Source organism: Pseudopipra pipra, chromosome 11 (genome assembly GCF_036250125.1).
Source record: "Pseudopipra pipra isolate bDixPip1 chromosome 11, bDixPip1.hap1, whole genome shotgun sequence".
Taxonomy (NCBI): Eukaryota; Metazoa; Chordata; class Aves; order Passeriformes; family Pipridae; genus Pseudopipra; species Pseudopipra pipra.
This window is the reverse complement of record NC_087559.1, coordinates 10,118,800-10,146,565: the sequence shown is the minus strand read 5'-3', so window position 1 is coordinate 10,146,565 and position 27,766 is coordinate 10,118,800. Positions and strand designations below refer to the sequence as shown.

The 27,766-nt window shown below is 43.8% G+C and overlaps 1 protein-coding gene across 6 annotated transcripts in view; it reads right to left on the bottom strand.

The window, feature by feature from the left end:
- Nucleotides 1-27,766, bottom strand: part of GRIP2 (glutamate receptor interacting protein 2) — a 276,763-nt gene that overhangs the window by 49,560 nt on the left and 199,437 nt on the right. For all 6 annotated transcript variants that reach the window (XM_064667445.1, XM_064667444.1, XM_064667447.1 and 3 more), the window contains 6 exons: nucleotides 8,914-8,994; nucleotides 5,631-5,766; nucleotides 4,682-4,827; nucleotides 1,775-1,861; nucleotides 1,412-1,487; nucleotides 632-777 (listed from right to left, as the gene is read on the bottom strand). In XM_064667445.1, coding sequence (XP_064523515.1) covers nucleotides 632-777; nucleotides 1,412-1,487; nucleotides 1,775-1,861; nucleotides 4,682-4,827; nucleotides 5,631-5,766; nucleotides 8,914-8,994 — 672 coding nt within the window. The remainder of the gene's footprint in view (nucleotides 1-631; nucleotides 778-1,411; nucleotides 1,488-1,774; nucleotides 1,862-4,681; nucleotides 4,828-5,630; nucleotides 5,767-8,913; nucleotides 8,995-27,766) is intronic.

Genomic DNA, 27,766 nt, shown 5'->3' with positions numbered 1-27,766 from the left:
ACCCTTTTCCAGGGCTTGAAACTGAAAATCAAATGAAAAAAAACCTCAACCACCAACCCACTAAACCCTCAAACTTAATATCTACTGCGTAAAATGCTTTTTAGAAATGCCCATCCTCTGCCCTCCAGTAAATTCTGTCTTACTTGGGGTCAATCTGCTGATCACCCCTCATTTATTTCAGAAGCAGATCTGAAGTAACATTTCTCAGAAAAATAGCTCCAGAATTAAGCAGGGTCAAAATTTAGAACCAAAGCCAGAGCAAGTCTCTGCCTGCATGCAGCTCACTCCCCTGCACACATTTAATAGCCCTATTTGCAGTGCTGGCAGAGTGCTCCAGCCTCCTTTAACTCTGACTTCTCCTATGCCCTCTTTGCCTACATTACAAAATCCCCTTTTCCCCCACTCCTCTAAAACCACTCATCATTCCTATCGAGACACATCACTGGATAAGAGCATTTCAAATGCATTTAACTAATCCAGCTTTGAACTCTACACCCCCTACACCCATGCTGGCAGCACATTGCTCAGCGATTTTTCCACTGGAACTGAGTACCCCAATTACTGTCTCCAGTCTCACATACTTTCCAGGCAGTCAGTAAAAAAGATGCCATCACAACCATCCTGTCCTTACCCATGATGGTCACATCATACTCGATCTGGAAGAGTGCCTCCTGGCTGCACTGCCGCAGGATGTTGAGGGCGTCAGCGTGGGTCATGCTGTGCAGAGGGATCCCATCAACGCTCAGCAGCCTGTCCCCAATTTTCAGGGACCCTTCCCTGTAAGAAGCCACAGGCAATTTTTTTTTGTTGTTTATATGTATTTATTTATATTTAAATATATAATCTATATATGTTTATATATTTATCTCTATTTCTACAGATAAATTAGCTATATATCTATATAAGCAATATATAAATACATAAGTATATATTTTTTGTGTGTGTACACACATGTATGTGTGTATGTATATATATATATATACACACATATTAAAAGTCAGTTACTCTCATCCTGTAGGAATTGAATACTCATTGGGACAATAGTCTGGGTTATTTATAGTACAAGGCCCATCATACTAAATTATGAGCATGAGTGTAGATAGACTGGCTCCTGCTTTCCAAAATAGCATCAGCGATTCATCTGCACGGGGCTAATGAAGTGGCTGCCTCTGGAAGAGGAGTTTCTGCTTATAACTATAACATCTACACATGAGTCAGCCTGTGAGCACCGGGTCCTTCCTCCCCACATTCCACAGGCCCCACACCACCTCTGTCATTCCACACCACCAGCACGAGAAGCCTTGGGGAGGCACCAGCAAGGAGGCCAAGAATGACACACATCCGAGAGCAGGGTGAGAGCTGCAGGTCTGTCTTGTGAGAGCACGTGCCGGAGGTGTGACACGAGCAGTACCTGTCTGCTGGGCCACCCGGCCTCACGTAGGTGAGCACCAGCGGTCTGGACTTGTGCCAGTCTTCATGAGCTCCCCCTGGAATCAAACCGGGAAAGCCGAAAGTCACGGGAGGTTTAAAAGTCTGAATGAGAGTGCTGAGAAAGAAGGGACATTTATCACACAACAGCTGACACAGCCTGAAAGCAAAACGACTGCCCTGGATCAGACAGCTGGCAGTCCTTGAAGGCTGCAATGGATTCTCTCCAGGATACGCTTTTATTGCTCAGCTGAAGTTTATGACATTCACTGTCTTATTTTCCCACTTCCCAAATCACTTCTGCCAGTGCTTGCCCCCTCTGCTTTTCTTTGGAGAAGCTACTAACCTCTCAGCACAAAACCAAAGCTGTTGCCTTCCTTGTAGAGGGAAACTTCTATGGTCTTGGGAATAATGCCAGCACTGCTTTCTGGCACTAGAGGAAGAGAGAAAGACCCAGTTACCCCCAGATAAACCTTTTCCAACCATCCTGCAAAATGTATCAAAACTCCTCCAAAGATCATTGAAATGAAAGTCCAGCACAAAGCCCATATTGTATCTTGCCTATTTGGAGTCAAAAAGAGTCCAACCCAGACACATGAACCTTCTCAGAGCCAACCATCATGTTTTAGGGTGATTTCACCAGTTCAGTGCAGTGCATCTCTCCTCAAATTTGTCTTGGTAAATACTCTGACATTCAAGTAAAACCATCTCGTTTATCAACTGGCTTTAATGTGGTCAGCTTTTCTCAAAAGCTTCTGCCACAGATAGAAACTTATTAAAAAAAACCCCAGCAGCAGCATAAGGAATCAAGTCACTGGCTGACCTTAAAGAAAATGAAAATCCCAAATCCTCAGTGGAAAAGGTTGGGTTTTTTTCCCTTACCTCTCATATTTTGGATTTAAAAAAGATTAAGTGAATCTTTAAACTGATCCCAGGGGCAATTCAGTAATTTTATGTTAAATACACAGTACTATTTGTACAAAATACAAAATGTACAAAAGTAAAGAGAAAAGTTAGAAACTGTTTCTAACCCTTGCCATCTTCTGCTATTTGATGATTTATTGCACTACTGCAGGGAATACGGGACAATTTCCCAGTCTTCTCCATCCAGAACTGCATATGGCATTTCAGCCTGGTCCACTCTGAAAATTCCTAATCTTCAAGCCAAGTACCATGAATGGCCACAAGGATAATGAGGGGGAAAAAAAAAAAAGACTAAGAAACTTGACTTCAACCTGGCAAACCGGAGTTGAATGCTGCCCTAGGCACATCCACACTGGCATTTCCCTTGGCTCAGGAGGGGCTTTTTGAAGTGAATCTCCCTTCCGTCCTCACTGCCAAGGACCCTGAGGGCTTGCAACCTGCACTCAAATTAGGGTTAAACCAGCCCTTAAGCTAACCCAAAAGACATGGAGTGGAGGCATGGTACCACCCTACAGGCAGACAGCCCTGGGGATCAGGCTACAGCAAGGCCAAATAAACCTCCAAAACACTGTCCCCACTTTGCTCCTGCTGCAGTGCAGACAGCTAACGGGGACACAGCCCAGAAATACTCCAGAAGGGAAAAACTCAGGGCACGGGAAGGTTCACAGATAAGGGGTGATACTCAAATACCAAGAACAGGGTATAAAGCATCCACAAATGAGTTCAGAAACCATCCAATTTCTGTCCTAAGCATCCACACGTGAAGTGCTGCAACAGCCTTTCCTAAGATCAGCAGGAGCAGGGAAACCTAAGCTAGCGTTAATCCGGGACTCGGTTTATTTATGAAAGAGAATGATACGACACAGTGGCCTGAAAACTGGACTTGGACTTGCAAGATCTCTTCCACAGAAGGAGATTACAAAGTGGGGAGAAAAATTCAAACCAACAAGCATGAGCTATTGAATTGCACTGTATTTCTGCTCTTTGCCCAGGGAAAGAGAGGGAGAGAGAGGCGAGTACACACAGCAATAACAAACTCTCACAGCAGATAAAAGCCCACAATGAATTGGAACCAGGCAATAATTGACAATTCCCTGTATTTTGCAGTGCTTCTTTGTTTGGATCGTTCATAAACAGCCCCAATAATGTCACTGGAGAGAAGTCAGTATCTCAGTGTGCTCTTCCTGCTCATTCAGAGTGGAGGACATTTCGCGTCGCTGCTATTGATTGAGCCATGTGGCACCGGCACTGCTCCTCAGCTGGGAAGTACAGCTTATCAGATCCCTGACAGCCAGGCTCACAGACACAGAAAAAGGTTAAGAGAGGTCATGCCTAGGGAGCATGAGAACATGGAAAACTTGAGCCACAGTTGGCTTTAGTAGGGTTGTATGCAAAAGCTCACTAACATTTACAGCAGAACAGAGGGGAATGATGGATAGAGATTCAACTAATCCAGATTAGATTTTTCTCTTTTTTGGGCTTTACATATTCATTTATATCTTGAATACTTTTCATATAAAGGCAGCAGCTAGAGCAAAGCTATGAAGTGTAAGATAGCTTCCTATCTGGGGCAAAATGTTTAGATTTCATTAGTTTTGTTTCTCCTGTCATCTTATTTTTAGTTGTTCTATTTCTTCTGCCCAATCATCCTCTGATTGATTTGGGTAATGAAATGACTAATAACTGGGGAGATTGTTTTCACAGTGGAAAGACTGTGATGAGAAATTGTATCGAGGAATTTATTTTAATCAGAAATCTCAATCATCAAAACGAATGAGGGCAAGAGCACACAGTCTCCCACATCAGGACACAAGTCCACTGAGTTGGGCTTGGCAGCTCCTACCAGGGCCCCTTAGCTGGAGAGCAGATTGCTTCAGCTTCCCTTCTGAAAACACATAACACTTCAAAGCATCCTGAGGACTAACAACACTTGCCACAGTTCTGAAAAGAGCATCTGGCAATACATGTTTAAGACTGAATAAAACCTCCCGTAGCCACGCTCCAAAAGGGAAAAAGAAAAACAAGCTGAAGCAGCATCAGGAGGCAGATTGGCCTGTGCTACCAAGTCACTCCAAGGCAAGACAGACCTAATCAGCCATCCCCTGCCGGTGTGCATGAACAGGCACCCACTGTGCTGGAAAAAGCGCTCTGCTCTGACTGCACACAGCTCTGCAGCACCCGCCGCCGCGCTGAGAGCAGATGAAGGCAACGTCAAAATGCCCCTGGACACTGCCTTGGCCATGGCAGCCAGTGCACGAGCAAGTCCATCTGCACCCCGGGACAAAAAGCAGCCAGGGAGAGAGAGCAGCGTTATGAGGGAGGCACCCACCGGCTGGCGGAAGCTCATACTCTACTTCCAGCACTACCCTTTCGCCCACGTTTTTCAGCAGGCTTATGATCTCATCATGCCGCAGCTTGGTCAGGTTAATGCCATTCACTGACTTGATGTAATCCCCGACGTTCAGCTGGTCGCTTCTGCAAAGAAATAAAAAGCAAAAAAAAGCAGTGGTAGCACAAAGTCTCTGCTACATCCAGCCTGGGCACGGCTGGCTGGTAACTGGAGGAGTTTTTGAACAAGCCACCAATGCTGGGCTGATCTCAGCTGTCTGCTGTCAGATTGCATGTGTCTGCTATCACAGGGAAGTGCTAAAATTGAAGCCATCTATCTTTCCTGGTGGCAAGTGTTCAGATCTGTACATATAGCAACAGTCGCAGCGTACGTGTTCACAACCTCTCTTTTGTTGCTCAGTTCCCATTCATGTAGAGCAATTAGTCAAAGAAAAGCACACCAAGAGCTGTCTGAAGAAAAAAATCCAGCAGGGAAAAAGAAAACTTCTTTCCTTTTGCCTGTTTTCTGCAAAACTGTTCGAATACTCCTTCCCTTTCTCTGCTTCTTAGAACCTCTCTTTGCCCATTCCTTTTCTGAGCTAATAACGTTACTTACAGACTCAGTATTCAGAGCAGATACAATATTAAACCACTTAGCTTGATCAAGATGTATTGTACCATGCAGCTCTCCTGACAAGGCTGCCTAATTTCACAGAATCCCTAATATCCCTACACAAAATTTCAGAGCATAATTGCACAGAGCATAGGAAATAACTCAAAATAGAAGACGTTCTACTTACTGAAGCAACAACTTTGCATTCTGGGGCACTTGAAAAAAGGGAGTTGGGTGCCAACAACCTTAATTATAACTCTATTCATTCAGTAGCTGGAACATGCAACTATTCCTCTCCAGTTCTGCTGTGCTCTCTGCACCCATTTCCATTTCTCACCTTGCAGCCAGTCCTCCTGGCCTCAGATTGGAGACTCTTGGCTTTCCATCTTTGTCTGTACCACCTGAAATGGTTAACCCAAGGGTGCTTCCTTCCTTCTTAATCAGCTCCACGATGGTGACCCCTCTGAACTCCTCTGAAAGATCAGGAATAAAGACAAACATCTCAGTGGAAGGCACATTCCTCCCAATCTTAAGGACATCCCTTTCCTAGAGGTGGTGGGAAAGAAGACCTGGGATGATTTGTACAAGCATGAAGAGAAAGCATCAGTCTATTTAAAATTAAGTTGTGAAACAGAAGTGTGTCCTGGTAGATCCACAAAAGTGTTTGCATGCAGGGCTGGCAGGCAGGACCAAGGAAGATAAGGCAGAGGAATGAGGGTTTGTGAGAGAATAAAAACCTTGTGTTTCAAGGTGCTGAAGGCAGTGGAAGAAATCAGAACCAGGATTATGGGATCTCAGCAATGGTCTAGGGAGATCACCTCAGGGAATTATGCTTAATATGGAGTGGGGAGGGTGCTAACAGGGCTACATGTCAGGCAGTCAGAGTCACATGCTAGGAAGATGCTGTGGACCTGCAGTAGCTGCCTGGATGGACAGAACAGGGTGGATCTTAAAATACTGCGATTAAAAAAATATCTTGAGACATCAATACAGTTGGGAGATAAAGAACATAATGTGAAGAGGGGTAGGATCCTGCAATCATTAGGGGAAGGAGGAGGAGACATGACCTGCATTCATTCACAGCAGTTTGCCCATCCATCTGCACCTGGTCCAAGTCAAACTCCCTATTACCCACCTCATCTACAGCTGGCATTGAAGACAAGTCACTTTTATGTGACTGGTTCCACATGCACTGCCTGCCATAATACATATGTCCAAGTTTAGGGGGTGAACACCCCACACCTGCTGCAGCAGTACTGCTCTCTGTGTGCTGCAGGCAGTGTATATTTTACCTTGCTCTAGTCCAAGACAACATTCCTGTCTGTCCAGCACCTACATATAAACCCAATCTGGTATCAGTTTTAATCCCGTAACAGCTCATGTCTGGATTTTACAAAAACAGGGTCCCTAAACTATTCCATCTTATGGATTTGGCATAGACAAGGGCACTAAGTTAGCAGGAGAGCCAGCTCTGGCCCAAGGAAAGACCAAGAGCTCTGTAGACTTGGCAAAAGGCAGCTCTGTATTACTCCATATGACAGACCTCACACTCTTTGCTCAAAGGGTGACTAGCCCTGGGGCAAATAGGACAACTTCCACACCTTGCCACCTTCCACATCTTAGAGCCTCCTCTAAGAAGCTTTTATGCAATTCATCTACAATGTGATCCATCCATCTCTACTGTCTCCACAATTTTACAGGAGGAAACCAGTCACCTTCACACAGGGCACCTTTCCCCAAGGCTGTGCAGGAGAAGGTGATGATGGGCATTGGCAGCACATGACAAACAGCTGTCCCACAGATGTGGACTAAAATCCACGCTGCAAATGGCCCAGGAGCTTATTTGCACAGCAAACCTCACCAGGCTTGGATGAGATGCTGTTTGGTGAGGGAACTTTTGAAACCTCTCGCACACTGTGATTTCCAGAGCAAGGCAGGGCCCCTTAAATAGCATATTGACAAAGAAGGCTCTCTCCCTCCATCCAAAACACAGCCTCGTTTGGCACTGTGGTGCCTCATCACTAGCACTTTGCTCCTCTGTAAAGTCACCATGACACCAGAAATTGCACCTCACTTAGAGTCCTGTCATGTACTACCTGTTTTGTAAAGCACTTCCAAGAATAATTTGTGCACTTGATAATATGAGCAGGGAACCTCTTTGCAATCTAGCGCCAGTCTGGCAGGCGCTTAGGCCCTGCTGGGCACCCATTTAACGTGGCACTGGCAGCTCGTTGTAAAAATGTCAGGTCCATAATACTTCTGCTCTTTAAACTCAGGTTTTGATCCCCTGCCAACCGCAGTAACTTAGTTTTTAATTCACTAATCCGAGATCCCAGGGGCTGCCAGAAACTTTGGTGGGGCTCCCCACCGTGCTGGAAGGAACACCATCCGGCACTATCCTGCAAATTTCCTCTCAACTACAGACATGACTGATCAACACAGATGGTGCTGCAAGGGGAGATTATTAGCTCTTCAATGGGGTTTAATTTCGATCCTTGATAAGTGTTTAAAATGAGAACTCCCAGAGTGCAATTACCCATTGTGACGGGTTCAAGGAGAAATCACTGCTTCAAAAAAAGGGAAGTTCCTAAGATCAATAGATCAAAGTAGAGCAATAAGGGATTTTGACTAATGCCTCTATAAATCTACTGCCACTGTCACAGACACACACACATGTAAAAGTGAGCTGGTTATGGAGGATCTGGTCCTTCAAGACACAGTCTTTGAGTGCCATATAAGAGTAGTCTTGGATTTCTTCTGTTGCTTGGATTTTGCTGCTCAAAGGATCCCAGGGCAGAAAGAGTACATCTGAATTTTGCCCTCCCCATTGAGATGCCTCAAGCTGAGGTTGTTGGACATACTGGCTCTTGTGAGCCTCTCCTCATCAGAGCTGTGGTACAGCAGTATTATGTTGCAGAAGCCCCAGAAGACACAGAATATCCCCTAGAACAACTGTTGAATGATGAAGCAATAGCAGAAGGGCCTCATCCTCTACAACACACTGAACTAAACTCTGACTGGGTCATTAACAGTCAGAAGTCAAAATCAAGACCTTGGCTTTCCTAAGGAAGGAAATGAGTTGTTCAGAGCAGCCCATCCAGACCTGCTGGCAGACAAAGTTCAGCACCACCAGAGGCAACATATTATCACTTCTTCACTTCGTTTTCAGCCCCCAGAGGTGTTTCTGCATGGGAAGGTTTAGCTCACACAAAAATTTGCTGTGACTGACTAAATATCCAAACGAACTTAGTCCCACATGGGAAATAAAAAGCTTGGCAGATACTCCAAGTCACCCAACAAGCTCAGCTATGGCAGCACTTCTTCCCTCTCTCCTTTACTGCTGTTTTCTTCTCTGTGGGTGCCAGTCCAGCGCAGGAATCAGTCCTTTCTTGTCTCCCTGTAGCCACTATCAAGGGCTTCACACGAGACAGGGGTTGCACCAGTAACATACCACTCACTGAGAGCAGTTACTACCATCCATTTTTGCCCTCCAGGAAAAAGCCTTTCTGATAGATGCACCAAAACTAGTGTTTGGAGGGGTTTACCCATTCTAGTGGTATCCAGGTAAAGTGTAACAGATGCCACAATGTTTTAGGGCAGAAGCTGATCCCCTCCTTTACCTGGGATGCTTTGCCTCCTGGAGACCAGGGCTGCGTCCATCCCACCAGAGTCCTTGCTCCCCTTCGAGTAAGGGCCATCGTCTGCGAGCAGAGCAAACACAGAAGCTGAAATTAGTACCAAAAGCCACAAACAACTGAACCAGAGCACTTTAAAAAGTTGTCCTGGTGACACTGGGATTGGGATCACATCTGTATCACAGACTTCAGGCAAGGAAAAACAACACCCAGGCCCAGCTTTGCACTGCACCATGTGGGCTATCCCATCTTATAGAGAGGGAGGGAAGGAAACAAGAAGGCAATAACATTATCTGATTTATTCTTCTTGGAACTAATCTGTTAGGAGAGAACAAAATTCCCTTACTCCTGCAATTATGTGGAAGAGCTGAGGACAGAGAAAGCTGTGGCATTAGTCTCAAGTTTTAAGCCTGTCATTATGCTTGTGAAGAAACTTATAGTCTTTGGAAATGGAGTTATACATCAGGACACTAACGGGGCACTAAATCACTATACTTGAATGAAATTGCCTATTCTTATAGATCCCATTATTTCAAAGTCACATTTTCCTGCTGCTGTTCCAGCCTTTGTACAACATAGAGAGCACCTTCTCTTAAGTGATTAAAAAAAAAAAAAAAGCCAAAGAGAGAATAGTATTTATTATGCACTGTAAATGCACCACCCAGCATAAGCTGAAATTTAAAGTATCTAAATATCTTTGTATTCTCCTACTGGAACACTCCTACAGAGTTATCACAGAGCTTATTTGCAGAGATCTACAGATGTCATTGCCATCCACCTAAAAATGTCTATTTTTATGGTATTTCCTAAAAAGCCGGTGCTTTTTCAATCGAGAATTTCCAGTAACCATGTAGTATCAAATAACTCCCATTCTCAGTGACCACATTCCTGGATTGCCATTCCAAATTTTTCAATAGCTGTGAAGGTTTAGAAGCTCTACATGACAGTATAAATATGGGTTACTGAAAGCCTTATCCATTTATTCATGTCCACAGCCCTTAAGTTATATTTAAGTTACAGAGAAGTTTTTTGTCTGGCTCTATACAAAGTGAATGACTTTTGTTCAGCCCCATTCCAGGGGTGTGTACAGAGAGGAGCCAAACCAAATGCTCAGTTGCTGGCAGCCCATTTCCCCCACAAACAGAAAATGATATTGTAAACTGAATCACATGCTCAAGCCCAAGGGCTTGAACACTTTTTAAAAGTAAAATGAAATAAGCTTCCACCTAAAGTAATTAAGAAAAAAAAATAACAGAAAAAATTATCCAGTGTTAATTCTTGTTGCCCCAGCTGAAGTAACTTCACAAGTTGATAAACTCAGTGAAAAGTTTTGACCTGGTCAACTCTGCACTTTTAAGCATAAAAAGCTGAAAAATAAACAGTATTTAGTTTTTCAGCCCAAATTTTGCAGCCCACAGAAGGACAATGTAGATATCCAGGCCCTGGACTCTCCTCGTGTGTCACTTTGAATGTTTTTTTCATCACCACTAAACTGAAGCTTTCTAATGAAGAAGTAGCACTTGGCCTGGAGCATCACCAAACCATGCCAAACCACTGCTGCCAAAACACTTTAACTTTGGTACCCAGACATTCAGACCTCTGTGAAACAGGGGAACAAAGCTGTGCTTTTCAAAAAAAAAAAAAAAAAGAGGAAGAACAGGTAGGGTAAAACAGCACTGTCCTGACCATGGATATCTTGCAGCATTACTCAAAGCTGACAGTGAAAGCAGCAGGTGAGTTAAAACAAGCACCAAGGTGGGCCACTGATTTCAGACAGGTGCTGGTACAGCCTGGAATCACTCAGAGAGCAGAAGGCTTGAACATGAAATTTGCATTTTTAATAGCAATGGCTCCTTGGGTGATGGGGAGGCCAGGGTCAGGGTTAATCTGGGCTTAATGACTCTGGAAAGAAGTTTAATTTAGTTGTGACAGTTTAGCTCCAGCATCCAATTAAAAAAAAAACAAACTATGCCAGCTTTTCTTCAGTAGCTGTTTGATAGTGTTACAAATTCAGAGCTTTCAATTTCTGCCACCATTGGCCATGTTCACCTTATTTTCTTTGCCCAGAAGATTTTTCCTAATATCTTGCCTTACCTTCTCTCTGTCATCCCACCCCTTTCAGAACTGCAGAGTCAGATTAACACAGATAGCATGGGAGTATAAAGCAAGGTGGCATTTCCCAGGGGAGGAGCAGGACAATGTTGATCTAACTGCTCCCTGCCCACATCGCTCAGCCCAACAGCTACAACCTCCCTTTATTTCTTTCCAAAATGCAACAGTACATTGGAAGAGGAACCCCAAACTCAAGATGCCCAGCACGAAGCTGCTTTTTCAGCACTGGAGGTAATTCTGCAAATGGCACCTGCAATACACTCTGAGACATCCTGGGCTGGAGCCTCTCAATGGCTCTGGAGCATCAGTGTGCCTTCGGTCCCACTGGACACTGCATTGGTGAGGACACCCCCGAGTGCAGCTGCCTTCCCCCTGAGAGCACTGCTGACAGCCCTGACCCCAGCTAACACGCTCAAGGCAGCAACGTTCTGCTGCGGATGGGATCCCTGCATTCCTGGGAAACCACGCAAGATGGTTCAAAGCCAGCTCCATAATCTGCTGGCAAACTAAAGCAGTGAACCATCTGTTTCACATAAACACACCGCCCTGGACCAGCCAGCCACCAGCACCCTTCTGTGCTTCATTTCCCCATCACAACCCCAATCAATGTTGATATGAAACCCCAGTTCGCTACTGGTTTCCCTCCCTACCCCAACAGCTGTTGGCAAACATGCTTCCCGTTCAGCAAGCAACCGGGTTGCCTGTGCATTAACAACAACTTTCACCACCAGCCAAGTGGTCAAGAGCAGTGACCCGAGCTACAGCCGCTGCCGGCAATTAGCAGCTCCCCGCCCTGCCCCGTCCCACGCTGCTCCGCTGACAGCCCCGTCAGCCGGCAAGTAATTAGCACCACAGCTCCCCTTCCTCTATTGCGTCTCCCTTCCAAACTCAGTTGATTATGTGAAAAATGTTTGGGTGTTTTCACTCATTATCTGGCTAAAGTGTTTGAACAGGAAAGGGAGCTGCCACACGCCGCCTGCCGAAATGGGAATTGGCATTTGCTTGCATGAGCATCCCCTGCCGCGCGGCGCTTTGTTCATTTGCAGCCGATTTCCTGCTCTGCCACTCAAGCTGGTATTAATGGAGTCACTGTTTTATGAGCTTTTTGTGGTAGGGGTTACTTTGTTGGTTTTTTTTCTTTTTCAAGGAACTCCTTCTCTTTGTGCTCTGTTACTTCTCCTGCCTAGCACAGCATCAGCTGGGACGTGAGGCTGGTAACCAGCCTGATTGCTCAGTCGGCCCAAATCGCAGCACCAGCCCAAGCACTGAAAATTCATGAATCTATTTACTCCCTAAAATTGGGAAAATAACTCTTTTTTTTTAATCCTGCACAGGTTCTTTTTGCAAGCAATCAGTGCTGGAGCTATTAGAGTTGTATTTTTCAAGCTTTTTCTCTCACACCAAGGGAGTTGGAAATTTTCCAAAGAAAAGATTATGTAATTGATGGTTTTGAAGTAGCAATGTTAATGCTGGCTCTAGGTCTTTCAGAAAAGCTCACCAAGGACATAAGACCCTCAATAAAACCGAGAGTGCACCCCTTTCCATATATTGATCCCATGAGAATCCGTGACAACACAGAAAAGTTCCTGTAAGTCTTTGACAACAGTTTTTGCTATTTCAGTGGCTTACTAACACCAGGGAGAGAAGAGCCCCCAAGTCCCTGCACCTTCACACAGGGTTCTGAGCTCTCCTCCCCTGCAACAGCAGTGCCATACAGTAGTACATATGCTGCACAGTGATAATAAAGAAGAGATAATCCCCATCTCGTTCCCCAAAAACAACCTGGAAAGATGAGGGAGTAGGAAAAATCTCCTTTCTTTAACTGAAGTATCAGGGTCAGGAAGAAAGGAAGGTCAGGACAAACTCCACTATCTCTGTGAGCACAGGAACCAGTATCTCCTGACATCAGTTAGGTGTCGAGCCAAACTCTGTTAAAATGGGGAAAAAAAGCTTCTTCTGAAAGAGCACTGATTTAGGAGTTAATTATCCCTGCCTGTAGGGGGAAATAGGAAGGTGGTTTTTTTTTCATTTAGAAGAGTTATTAGTCTATGTTATTAGCAGAGATCACCTCTTAATGAAAATCAGCATTGTCTAAATAAGATTCTGTGGTAATTAGGCTTGAAGTCTGCAAGTTGTTCAGATTCCTGGATCGCTTTAAGACAGTTCCCGCAGAGAAAGTGCATTAATCTTATGGGAAGACCAAGAGGTAAAACCTCCCATTTGTTTAATGGAAAAAAGACAGTTGGAGACAGTTATTTTGCTACAGGGTAATTGCACTCCTTGTTTAGAGAAATGAATACTAAACCAGCATTAAGAACCAAAAGCTGTTCATGCTAAGGCAAGACAGTATTTTTCGCTAGAATAAAAGCATGAGGCTGGAAGTAGAAATTCAAATGACTAAAACTAAGTGTGATTTGGTCCATTTTGAGGAGAATTATTTTCGTAAGTCAAGGGAGGAATTTATCTGTAGTCAGGCAAAGAGCAGTCAGGGGGTACATGAGTGTGGGTCAGGCAGCTAGTGATGATTCAAACTGTGGCCCTGGGAGCTAGTCTCCAAAGCCTGGGGTTTTAAAGATCTCTGAGTGCCTGAAGATGCAGACATGTACTTCAAAAACAGACTATAATCATCTACTGTATCTTTAGGCACCTAATACCTTTAAAAAGTTAGATATTACTAGAAGGAGGGGAAGGGAAAAGTGATATATCCACTCATATCTGTTCTGAATCTCAGATTGGTGTTTAGCTCCCAAATGACGTGGCCTGGCCAGGGGCTGGACCATCATCAGAGGACAGTGACACAACCCTTTCACCCCTCTCCGGGCTGGCACTGCACATGGCATCACACACAGAGGCATCTTATGCAACAGTAATGGATTTGGGGTTGATTGCAAGGCTGTACACAGCCGACCCTCCAGCACACTCCTCCCAGGGCAGTTTGGGTTATTTCAGCAGGTCGGAGACGGCTCTGCACGAGAGTGGCACAGTGGTGGCCTCCCATCCTCAAAGCATTAGCCTTTAACACCAGACAAGTAGGTCCAGAGAGGCGAGGACAGGAAAACAAAAAGCCCATTGAATGTTGTTACAAACAGATTGCATGATTTCCCGAAGCTGCTTAATTATGCAGCAAGAGCTCCTCCCATGTCTCTGCTTCAGGCAAGAGACTGTTTGCATGAAGGATCCCACCTTCCCCAAGCCTTCCTCAGCGGGTGGCTTGAATTTCCTTCTGCTCAACTAAATCCACAGCTCCTTAGGCCCTCGGAAATTTGTACATGAGTTCACTAAGGCCAGTACAGATGCTCAGTTCTTTTCCCATCTCTAGAAATACACTGCTTTGGTTCTGCATCATTAAAGAGAATAAATAAATAGAACCCAAACAAATGGATGAAACACATCCATCAGTGATCTCCAGACTGCTTTTCCTGGAATACTACAAAAGTTGAGCTAAAGCATGATCCTGCCCTATATAAAACTAGCCCAAGCATAGAGCAACAACTACACTAAATCCTTAGGCAAGACAGGCCATGCTTCTGTGAAGTGCTTAGAACAAGAAAAAAAAAAAAAAAAGTCCCTGTTGCTTTAGGATTCTGCAGCACAATTTCATTGTCATCACACTGATTTTTGCTGGTTGCATCCAAAAGGAAAAAAAACACAACCCAACCTTCAAAGGGCTCAGTGTTTCCTGGGTTTTTATTCTCCAGGAGTTGGGGTGGGGCTCTTGGAAGTATGCCAGTGAAAAACTCAGTACTCATCACAGATCTTCTCCCTCCATCAGCACAGGAAAGCCCCCATGTGATCCTGTCACAGCACTAACTCAGACTCAAGCAGGGCTTTGAAATTTTTTTCCCTTCCTTTGCACCAGAAAGATTAAAAAATTTCCCTTTTACCAGCAAGCTCAGACTGGAACAAACCAAGTTATTTTAGGAGCAGCTTCTCCCTAATTTCATAAATACATGTATCAACAAATCTAGTACAAATGGCAGAGGCTGCCTGTTGCGAAGAAAAGCCTCATATTTGTCCCTTTACTTGCAACAAATCCCCTCCCAGCACATACACAGGAGGTACTCAGAGACAAATGAGAACTTGGGGAAATGTTTCCTCTTAACTTTTCTTATCACAAATTTCTGAGTGAACACCTAGAGAAAACAGGCAAAACATACAACAACCACACTTGCTGGAAATTAAGTCCTCACCCCAAAGATGGTGACTGAGCTTTCTCCCATTTTCCCAGATAATTCTGGTGGAAAAAGCATTATCAACCTGCTGCCAGTCCCTGTGCCAGCCCTACTGCAATGATGCTGCACCCCCAGCCCCAGGCTAGGAACGTGCTCCACTGACTGCAGCTTCTTGTGCTATCAGAGGTTGTTGTGGCAGCTCCTCCATCCACTTGTGCAGCTGTTGCTCCTGGCATCCAAGCCAGGAAGAACTAGTCCAAACTTTGAGGTCTTTCCAAGAGGAAGTTGTGCTTCTTAATTTCTTCGCCTTGACAGACACAGCATGAAATTCATCTCCCCACACCCGCCACGTCTCTCCTTTTCTTCTAAAGACTATATTCATTCACCTACCAACCCTTCTCAGGCATGTATAATTTCATAACCACCTGCTGCTTTATTCACAGGAATCAGATCTATGAAAGATATAATAGCCTATTGTTCAACAGAAAATCCGTGCTTTGTTCTTGTGGTTTTTTTCTTTTTAATAAGAAACCAAAATTACTTTTAGAGGAATAATTTGTTTCAAGCAATCATTTTCAACTGAAATGCTGTAGATAGTTATTTGCATAGCAGTAGCCTTTATGGGAGCAAGATATGAGCCAGAACATGTACCTGTTGCCAAGCAGGCTGGCTTCCAAGGGATACCAGAGCTTATTTCTTACCCCCTGCAAGCTCTAAGCAGGTACAATACACTTATGAAAGAAGATTCCTGCCTCTCATGAAGATGTGAGAAGAGTTTCTGCATTTAGTAAACAAGTAGATGATCTACTTCAGTATGTATGTGCACAAAGCCCATTTAAGTTGTCTCTGCAGAGAAGCCAGGCTTTGGAGAGATTTAACCCACATCGACTTTCATAGGATATTAAACACCTCCTAAGGACTGATCCAAGTCCCATCTGATAAGAATAAATGCTGGACCCAGCTTGTAGTGCCATCTGGTACTCCTCATGCTTTCACTGAATACATGGCATTCCATAAAAAGGCATAAAAGGGAATAAAAGAAAAAAACACGATTTAAGAATCTGCAGTCAACCTGCCATTACAGTCACGTCTTTTATACACCAGAGCCATCACTACAATGTATTTTTTGTCCCCTTTATTGCTTTGGAAGCCAGTACAGAGTAACTTTATTTATCTAAGCACATCTGAGGGAGTGTGTGATAGAGGACCTGGAAGCAGTTCAAAATTTCCACTCGAGCTGTACTAAGAGGTGGAAGAATAAATACTTGAAAAAGTAAGTAGAATTTTTTATTAAACCTAGTTTCTCTTTTTTTTTCCCTGGTTTCCTGCAAAAATTAACTTCACCTGCTGTGTGTATATCCATCCACCTACTGTCCTGTTGCACCTCTGGAACTCAGTGGCCAATATCCATCAACCTTGGGGGGAAAGATAGCAGCTTAAAAGAAGATTATAGTCTTATAACTTTCAGTAAAAATGTGTCTTGAGTAGAAAAAACTCAGATTATTTCTCTCAGCAAAGCAAAGAGCTGTTGTGTAAACCAGCTCCAGACCAGCTTCACCACTCCTTTTCCTCTGCATGGTAGGGAGGAGTCCAAGGGATATTGGATACAAAACTGTTGAAAATAAGTGCTCTTTTTGTCTTTTGCTCACAGAGGAGCTTATGTTGTTTTTCTGAAGTAGCCTGTGATTTCATTTCTTTAATTTAAAAGTATCAAGGATGACTCTTTCCCCATTCTGGTGAGGATATGCTTTTGTGCATGAAGTCGGGTTTATTAAGAGCTTCTTGAAGCATTGCATAGGCTGGGTCTTCAGCACAAACAGGTTTTCCCAAAGAAAACCCAAGCATCTTCACTTTTATCCATCTCTTCCAAAGAATCCTCTAAAAACATCCACACCAAGGACATCCCTTTTCACTCAGTGAGCCCTCTCCAGTTCACTTTTCTTAAGTGCTCCCCAGCAATTTCAATTTCTAGTGTTAAAGGATAACACGAAAGAGAGAAAGGGATAGAGACTTCCAGCAATCCCTCTCACCCATCCAGGCATTTTCAGGCAGCTTCGTCAGTTTATATTTACGAATGACCTGGTGGCAGGGGAATCCCCGCAGTGCCTCATCCCCTTGCAGGTCATTTGCAGGCACAGACACACACAGAGCACTCACAGTAATTTTGTGCATGAGAGACAAGAACAGTGCAGAAACCAACTCAATGAAATTATTATTTCTCAATGATTCTAGTGCCTGAAATGATGTTATTAAAGTTACATTTTCCAGTCAATCTGGCAATTTCTCTTATTAAGCAGCGTAGACTGTACTGGGGAGAGTCCAACACTAAGCTGGAAAGATGAAATATTGCTGATATACTGATTGTGTTATCTGAAGAAACCACCTTTCAAGAGTAAAAATTAAACAGGAATAAGATACATTTGCAGACTGATCTTTCATGAAAGTTATCCAAGTTAGCAATTGTAATATGGTGAGAAGTAACTGATAATGTCTAACATCACTCCCAGGAAAGAATGCCTCACTAGACACAACTGGGTTTATCAATCTATGCAGCAGACAGCAGTAAATCCTAGCTGGCAAGGGAATACAATTCTCCCTATTAACTCCACATAAGCTTCCAAACTTTTTCTTAAATATGAAGGTGCATAACAAATGCAGCCTGCTGAATCCAAATTCTAAAAACTTCCCGTCTTTCAAGCACCAAATGCCATGCTAAGTGACTGTGGAGTGAAATAAAATAAAAAAGACTGCTCTATTGTGGGTTTTCAATCAAATGAAATTAAATACTGTCAGTTTATTAAACTTTAGCACTCAAATAACTGGTGCCACTTAAGCCTAGCAGCCACTATTACTAATGTGTCTAAAAACCCTGGAGTTAGTCAAAAAGGGAAAACAAGCTTTGTTCTAATGAAAACCATCATAATTGCTTTCACTGCACAGTGTTTGTCTCTAAGCTGCCTCCCAACTATGAAGACTTGTCAGAAGTCTATGCCCAAGCAGGCAAAAGCTTTTATTTTTGACATATCAATAGTTAAAGCCTAAAAAAATTATCAATGGCCAAACTACAAAATGTCTGGGTGTCTTGGGTTTTTTACCTACCCTGTCTTACCTAATTCTGGGCTTGGATTCAAAGAGGTCCAGGGAGGTGATGGGAACACAGAACTCAGGAGCCATAGGCAGAGCCAAGAACTGAGCACCCTCATACACAGCCCGGGCAGGAACATGCAGCACAAATCAACAGCTCGGACACAACAGAACAGGGAGAAGTCAGGACTTCCATCTTTTGAAATGGAAATCAATTTCCTGCAGTGATAGTTTTAGTAAATTCTTTGACCTATTTTGCCTTTAACAAACTCCCTTTTGGTCCCTACAATGATTGCCTTAAAAATGGTACCCCTTGTCTTTCATCCTTCAAGACCTTACAAAAGAACTGTTAAATCAAGAGGTTGTTAACTTCCCAGGGAGGGAAGGAGTTTAAGAAGTACAAGGTAGAGCTGCAGTGAAGAGAAGGGGAAAAGGCAATCTGATCTGGTGCATAAGCATGGCAGGGGAGCACATAACTCTTCATTGGAGACGTAGAGAGCCAGAATTTGCGAATGAAAGCTCTAGAGATGCATCTTAGATATTGGAATATGTGCATGTCCTCTTTTTCCACTGAATGTGAAGAATTAACCATCTGGACACTGTGTCCAGAGTATCTTGTCATGATGGATGGTCATCTTTCTAAAAATTATTTGTCACTCCTCAGGCAATTCAGAGGATGGTTCACGGGCACTAAAGTCTGACCTGTATTATGAAGGGGTTGAGACTGGATTTTGAATGCCTCATTCACAACCCAGTCTTAAAAAAAACCCAAAAAACAAAACAAGTGAAAGTGCCATTTGGGATGAAATTGGCTGAAAAGAAAAATCCCAGTTCAGTGAACAGGTAATCTTTGTCCATAATAAGTCTTTTCTGCAATCCTGAATAGCTCAAAGCTTGAGATTCCACCTCAAATGAAGCAGAAGGATACATCAATATTTCTGCAGCAGAGACCAAAAGCAATGACTGGCAAGGTTTCCCTGAGCTACCTTTTTCTGGTTAAAAGATGCTTAATTTCAAACAGAGGAAAACTGGAATACCCACTTCCCAACATATACATGGCTGTGAAGTAGAAAGTTAGAGCATGAATTCTGAAATAAAAGTGGAGTAATAAAAACTGCCATCAGACATCCCTGAGTTTTGTAAAAACTGAAACAACAGTTTTTAATTCTGGGCTTTGCTACAGCCAGATAACTTCTCCCAGTTCAGCAGGTAAATAGTCAAGAGCAAATTTCTTGTGTCAGTCAGTAGACAGAATAACAGAAAACCTACTGGATTGACCACAGAGGGAAGACAAGGTAGCAAGAAGACATTGTGCCAAGATTTAGCCTGGCAATCGTTTATGAAGAGGGATTTACCAAAGGTGTAATACCTTTCTTTGTTTTACTCCTATAGCACTTCCAAGAGAGTCTTTGTTACACAAGCAAATTACATGCTTCCAAGAGCACGTGCAAAGTTTTATCATCTATGCTAAACTTACAGCATACAATGTGGAAAGCAACTAAAGAATGGTAAACCAATCTTAAGGAAACCTGCTAGAAAATATAACTCCGCAGATCAGGAGTTCAGAAAAGTCCCATCTTACAGTGAATCACATCCTGCTTCCCTGCTGATCTCCAGCAGCAGCATCAGTTTGACATGGGCAACCCCTGCACCACCAGGATTTAAAAACAAATGGGCAAGGGCCGCCCAGGAGGGCTTTTGCAAGGAAGGTCACCCCACCACATGTCCAGGTTAGCACCCTCTCTCTGCTCCCAATTACAAGCCTGCTCTGATTCAGGGAAAAGGCCAAGAAAATGAAATGAGGCATCAAATCTGGAAGATTTGCTGTGCCAGTTCAAGAGGTGGCTGAGATTGATGCAGGTCCATACGTGGTGTGAATCAACCTCAGTGCTGACAGCAGTAAGGAAATCCATGCAAACCACAAGAAAATAGAAAAACAACAAATCAAAAAAACCCAGGCAAATCATGCAAAAGGAAAGATGCATTTCACTGCAGTAACATTTAATAGAAGCATGAGCCAGGGATCAAGGAGTGAAGCAAGAAAACAGATTTAGATAAAACCTAAAGGATGCCACCAGCACTAGCATAAAAAAGTAAAATAAACTATGAGGAGCAGATATCAAAAGTGTCCATGACCTTGTTTGCTACTTCACTGATCCTATCATCTCAACTAGGCTATGGCTTCAGAAGGAGCTATGAAAAATCAGAGCAGTCTGGTGAACCGGGACACCCCTGGCCAAGTGTAGCCCCCAGCCAGACACATGCTCAGCCCCAGGGGCAGCGAGGGCAGGGCCAGCACTGCACACACACTGAGCTGGGAGAACAAACCAGCCTGACCCAGCAGAGAGCAGAGGCAGAGTGTCCCCACCTTTCTCTGAAGCAAGGGGGCCCATATCTCCAACAGCTTTTTCCATCATCCCATGAGCCAGTGCACCAAGTTGTCCCAAAACCAGGTTTGCCAGCGATGGGGTGATCCCCCAGTTGGAGCCCCCAACTCGCAGTGCAGCCCCCAAGGTTTGGGAGCCCCTTTTAGGAGCACTGCAAAGACAGCTGGTACTGCTGGAAGGTGACATCATGCGAGAAGACATTCAATGCAGTAGGTGGCAAATCAGGTGCTTTATCCCAGATTTGCACTGCATTCTGATGCAAAGTGCTTAAAAGCCAGTGGGAGTCAAGAAATAAGGAAGAAGTTCCAGACAGCATTAACTATTTTAAAAGAAAGATTTCCGGCACCCCATTTAGACTTGTTTTCAGCTTATCCACGAAGCTCTGCTAAACCTTACTAAGACTTAATTCCCATAAATGTGATTCTCTCTCAAAACGTTCAGACAAGTAGCAATGTTTCAAAAAAAGTATATACCAAATCGTGGGAGTTGGATTATTCATTCATGTGGTAAAAGCCATTATATATGAATATATACAGATGTTCCCACTTCATGACTGATCTAAACATATGTAGATTTTAGACTCTGACACACAAACCATCTATTATGCAGTGGCCCATGTATGCGCCTGGGCTGCTTTTATCCTCAGCTGTGTCAGGAGGATTCATGGGAGCTGTGTGAGAGATGGAATAAGCTTATAGTTAAAAGAGGAAAGAAAGTTAAAGCAAGAGCCTCTCTTAAAATGAAACGAGGGAGGGAGAAGGAGAGAAATCAAAGAGCCAGGGAATATCAGATTCAGCAGGACAACAAGATGAAATATGAAAGTTTCAAAGTTATTTGATGTTGGAACTGGTGCAGCCTGACCTCATCAAATCAGCTGTTAAAAATTTGCCTGAATTGCCCATTAAATCTTGCTTCCAACGAGTCCTGCTCCTGTTTTTGCCCCACTTCTTGCTTCCCATCAAGCCTTGACTTGGCTTCAGGCTCTGCTGACATCCCATCCTCCAAACAGGCTGATGTCCAAAGATCAGCAGAGCACCACTGTGATGAAAGCAAACATCTGTTTAGTATGAACGATGGATGAGACTCCGCTCCAGCAGAGTTATTAATGCACTCCAGCTGTTTTACATAGCTGCCTTCATGCAAACCGTTGTGCTGGTTTCCAGTTGCTTTACATTGCACAGGTGACGCAAAGCAGGCGGAGAACCCAGTCTCAACTACAGACAGCACAAGAATTCCCAAAAGGCATGGAAACTCCTGGTGAAATTCAGAACAAATTGCTGCAAGCTGTGCTCTGCAACCCTCTGAAAGTCTCACAAGAGATGCTCATTCTGGTGAGCAAACAGGAGCAGCTTGGGATTAGCCAGGAGCAGGGTGCCAGCCACAAGGAGCCACAGGTTGGGGAACAGAGACACTGGTTAAAACAGCACTCACGGTTTGGTGAGCGCCCAAGCTCTCCCAGCCATCACAAAATCCAGAGGGACTGGCTCATGGCAGACTCATGCCAAGGACTGAGGAAAAACCATTTTTGCATTGCCCTAGGCAGATGCTTGCTCCCCTTTGAACAAGGGAGGGGGTCAAGTCAAGCCTGGGTGAGACAGGGTGAGGAGAAGCTCTCCCTGGGCTGGGTTGAGCAGCTCCAGCAGCACAGCTCCACCTGTCCCCCAAACCTGCCTTCTCCCCACGCACCACAACCCGAGGCCAGGCACGTTTATACCAGAACAAGGGCATATCTCTGAAAAGATGCAGCACACACCTGAAAGGTCGCAGCTGGGAGTTTTACAGCTTACAGAGGATGGGAAGTAGCAATAAACTCGGGGAAAATTCAGGTGTAGCTAAAGACCGCAGAGTCTTGGGAAGAGAGGAGACGTACGTGACAGCCCTTCTCCACACAGGAACACAGACCATTAAATGTAATGCTTCACATTATGCTTCCCAAATACCCACTTAATTTTGATTCAACAAGGCTTGTGCTAATAAAAATTAAAGCCAGCAGGTTCCATTGAGTGTGTAATAGATGTGTGGAAGAGCAGCATGCGCAGGTATATCTAAAATTAACTATGAATAGTAAAACTGACTACTTTTCAAACCTCTAGATGTCTGGGGAACGTTGCAACCACTTGGATACAAGCACTCAGCAGGGTGCTGTGCAAGTGCCTGGCCAGCCCCCCACCTCTTCAGGATTGTAGGGAGACATCCTCACACCAAGTATCTCCTGTTCCCATCATGCTAACCTTCAGATGGAGTCTGGATGTTTCTGAGAGCAGATATTGCCAAGCGCTTACCTCTTGCCAGTGCATGCCAGAACCAAAGGCAGCTGCCAATGATACATTTCCATCACTTTTGCAAAAGTATGGATGTCTATGGGGCCATACCGGTGCAAGAGAGCTGAGTGTGTGCTCAGGGAGAGCAGAAGGAAGAGATTGTCTCTGTGAACATTAGATACAGGAGATCCATTTAATGACTAAACACACATGATTGTTTGCTTATAAAACGCGGTGTCACATAAATCTGCCAGGAGCTAATTGCCTATTATAGCTCATGGTGCTGCTCGAGCCGGCTGCTGAATGATAAAGGGACCTTTAGAAAGCAGGGAAAGCCAGAGGAGCTCCACTTGCCCGCCTCCACCACAGCTTCCAAACGTTTTGTTCTCCAATTTCTGCAAGGTGAATGCTTATTCCACCTCTAAGTAATGGGGTGCCTCTGCCAAACTCACTTGAGTGGGAAGGCTGGGGGCAAACTGAAACACAAGGGGGAAGAGGAGTTGCTTTGATTCTTTTTTTAAGTTATTATTACTAAGAATAACAAAATTTTCTCTGTTGCCTCATGCCTCTTGCCCAGCCTCACAAATCACAGCAGGTATCCCAACTGCCTCCGCAGCCAGCTGGGAGCTGAGTAATATTTGCCACCACCCTGATGGCAGCAGTCACCTCGCATAGCTCAGCTACAGCAGCAAGGAGCAGGGAATTGCAGGGACAGGCAAGGGAGCCTGGACCACAGGGTAACACCTGACTTTGGTGCAAAATAGGAAGAAATGAGCCATGCACCCTCTGTTTCAGCGCTCTTCTAACTTCACCCTGATTTTAACTCCACAGGTCACCTGGGAGTTTACAAGTCACCTGGGCTGTCTGATCCAGATCTATACATACCTGAGCATCTTCCCACTGATTTCCTGATATTTCAGGTATATCTACCTCAGGACCCCATCTAGTCCCTTCCTACCTCACACTCACACGCACACATGGCTTCATTACGTGCTGCAGAGGGGTCAGCTGAGGGTGAACCTGCCAAGAATGTGCCCCGAGATGCCCCCCTGCTCCCAAAGCTGCAGGTTCAAGGCACTCTGGCAGCACGAGCAACAGAGCACAGCGGCTCATGGCAGGAAGGAACATGATCTGTTTACACACTAGGTTATATGGGAAATGCATCACATTACTGAAAAAAAGACCTTTAGCAAAACACATACCTTCATCTTATGCCAAGAGTTTAATCCTACCCAAACGGCACCACATTCCACAATGACATTATCCTCTATAAATCACTGGGGCAGGAGCAGGCCACGTCTCTCACATTTCAGGCTGAACTGTTCACTGCAGTAAGGACCCCGTACGGATCAGCCATCATGCCCAGAGTGGGCAAAGAGGGTATCTCCACTGAGATCTCATGGAGAAGCAGATCCACTGCTGGGACAACTCCACCAAGGCTGGTGGAACAACAGTGGGGACTGTTAGAGGTTTGGCTCAGACTTTCATCCTTTGTACAGTCATGCACATGGTTTCTCAAAGACACAAGAACAGATCCACAACTTAGCTCAGCTATTTGGCTGGGAAAACGTGCTGATTGGAGCAGTGCCATCCCACCCTCTCAGCCTGGGGTAAGAGCTCCCGCAGGGGAGAGGATGGGTGTGCTGGACCTCTGGGCTCCCCAGGCACAGAGAGCTATGAGCACAGACAGAAACTGGGAGGGAAGAATTATTTGGGATATCAAGCAAGTCAATTTGCTCAATATCTGCAAACAACTTGGCATATAACTTCCAAAACAGAAGCACACACCAGATCAGAGACCTACATCACTCCTTTGGGGAAAATGAGGATGCAACGAAGCAGAAGAATGCAGCAAATCCTGTTTTTATCCACACACCTGGGGAGCAGGGAGCCAGATCTTACTCTTACCAACAGAAGTTCTTGCCTCCTAGGACAAAAGCACGTTGATGTTCTTTGTAACTGCTCCACAGCCCTTCTCACCAACTGTTCTCCCAAAACCTGAGCCAGTTCCTAACTTCAAGCTTCATTACAATAGACCACATGAGTGTTAGTTATATATTGAGGTTAGAAGTTAGAGTACTGCTGAGAAGAAAACCACAACTCTTTCCACCTTGCTAACATGATTTCACGAACCTGCACAATAAGAAAACAGATCAGTTATGAGGTGTGATTAAGTGGATCATCTCTTCATCTCCCAGCTACACTAAATAATTTACAGGGCCATTTTGGGACTGACATGTAAAGCAGTTTAACAATGATTAAACAAAAAAAGTATGAGATTCCATCTTTTCATGGTTTCCAGGTGTTGAGATCAATTTACTTCACAGTAATTTTAATTTCTGGGCCTTTCTTTTCCCTCCTCCCCACAAAACCTGCAGCTGCCAACTATGCTGGCATCTACAGCAGCTAGGAAACAAATTTTCCTGTGAAGCAAATTCTTCCAGGATGAATTGAATGAAGGCAGAGCTCATAATTACACATTACTGAAAACATTTCTGTTAAAAAATTGGGGAGATATTTTTATCCACATCTCCAGTTGAAAATCGCTGGGAAAGATGCTTTTGAAAAGCCGTCATCCCCAAGCATGTAATTATCAGATCCTTGAACAGAAACACACGGTCAAAGGAAAAAAAAAATAGTTTCATTGAAATAAAAAAATCGGGGGTGGCAATTGTTAGGAATGGAGGGAGAGAAATTCTTCATCCTGTGTGATTTTGCACATTTCAAGTTACCAGACTGATCTGTAAATCCACAGATTAATAAACTAGGCAGCTAAGAACATCAAGCTCAGTTAGTAATTTTTTTTTTTTTACGAACAGAATAATAATAATATTATAAGAAAAAAAACCAGCGGCAGACTGGCAGTCAGACTGCCACAGAAGCAGAATTTCCTAACGCCCACACAGGCACGCTTGTCTTGAAACCGTATTCTGCCACCTTGAATAGACAGCCGTACAATGACCTGGGGGCCCTATCCTATCAAGGCTTAAGACCATGCCTACCCTGATGGGATTACTCACATGCTAAAAATTATGCAGTAGCTGAACCGACAGCTGAAAAGAGCCTTAAATGTTCTTATGCCTGGTAGCATTCAATTGTCAATTGATGAATGTTGCTAAATATTTATTTTTGCTCTACTTTCTCTCCTCCAGCTCTGCATCAACACTTCTTTCTGATTATTATTACTTGTTAGCTTTAATTGTTTCTTTTATTTGCAACACCTACATATGCCTACACAGAAAAGCAGAGGCACCCTTCCCTCCAAGTTGCCCAATAACTTTTTCTGACCTTCTGAGTAAAATTGCAAAGGATTTCCATCCTTGAGTTATCACAAGCAATAAACATTGGCACCCACACACAATCCATTTTAACAGTCCATTTTCAAAATAAATGAAATCCTATATGCCCTAACATATGCAAACACTTTGGCAGTGCAGTTACTCTTGGCTTCTATGGATTAACAAAACAGAATAAACATTATAAAGAATAATGAACCTGAACACAAAGCCAAGAGGAAGGCTTAAAATACCACATGAAATTCAGTCCCCTTCTATGGGTCTCTCAAAGTCAGAGTGCAACTCTTCCAGCAGTAATGAGATTTTCTTAAGCAGGTTGGCAAGGAGGTTAATGTCTGTGCTGGACACTGGACTCCAATAGTTAGTGCTGGAGAGAAAACCTCAATAGCATTTGTTCAACTGACTCTATGAACAGACATCTGTATGAAATCTGTCTGGTCTTTGCAGTGAAAAACACCCTTCACCTAACAAATCTGTACTAATATGATGTCATGAGCACAACCTTTTAAGATGAAGACCTCTGTAACCTCCATACAGGAGAAATAAAAAAATAATTCATTGTAGGATATTACTTTAGTCTTTTTCCTTCTATAAAAAGCAATTTTGGTGGAATGGGTCATCTCTAGAAAAGAGCAATAATTCATTTTGACTGCATAGATCAGCTCATTTATACTTAAGAGTTTAGTCAACAAAACTTTTAAGACCCGGTCATCAAAGTCCTAAAGCCATCAGCAGGTATCCTTAAGACCTTATGAAGGATGGGTAAGACATCACAAGGCTGAGGAACAAAATGTAATGTTCAATTTGAAAAACAGAAAAGAAAACATATGCTATCAGAGTAGGAGCAAGACAATGACAAACCCATCGCCTTCCCTTTCAGATCCTGGAACTAACCATCTGTATGTGAGCTGCTAACACCAGATGAGGAGGACTAACTGGAATCTTGGATCTACCACGAGTAAGTCGTGCCCACTCAATTTCTTGCCATGAGAGAGCAACATTTCTGGATAGACAGAAAATGCAAGTTGTTATATCTCAATTTTAGAAACGCTTCTGACACTGTTTCATGTGCTATTTTTATAAGTATGTTTGGGAAGCAGGATACAGATGATTATGAAGTGTATGCAAAACTGACTGGAAAACCACACACTGAGAAAATTCATCGGTTGTTCACAATCAGAAGGGACAGATGTACTAAACAAAGTTCTGTGTGGGCCCTTCCCCAGTCTGGTACAGCTCCAGGTTTTCACTAAATGACCTGGATGGTTGCAGAGAGATTGATCTTATAAAGTTTACTGACAGTCCATTAAGTTTACTCCAGGTATGAGGGACTGGAAGCAGGCTGGGAAGTAAATTTTAGATACAGAATGATTCATACATGTTTGAAAAAATAGATGTACAATTCAGTAGAGGTGCCCACAAGCTACCAGACCTGGGCAAGAACAATCTCATGAATGAAGAATGGGGAAAAACTATCCAAGTGAGAGCTAGGAAAGACTTTTCAGATACTGTGGACTGCAAACCAA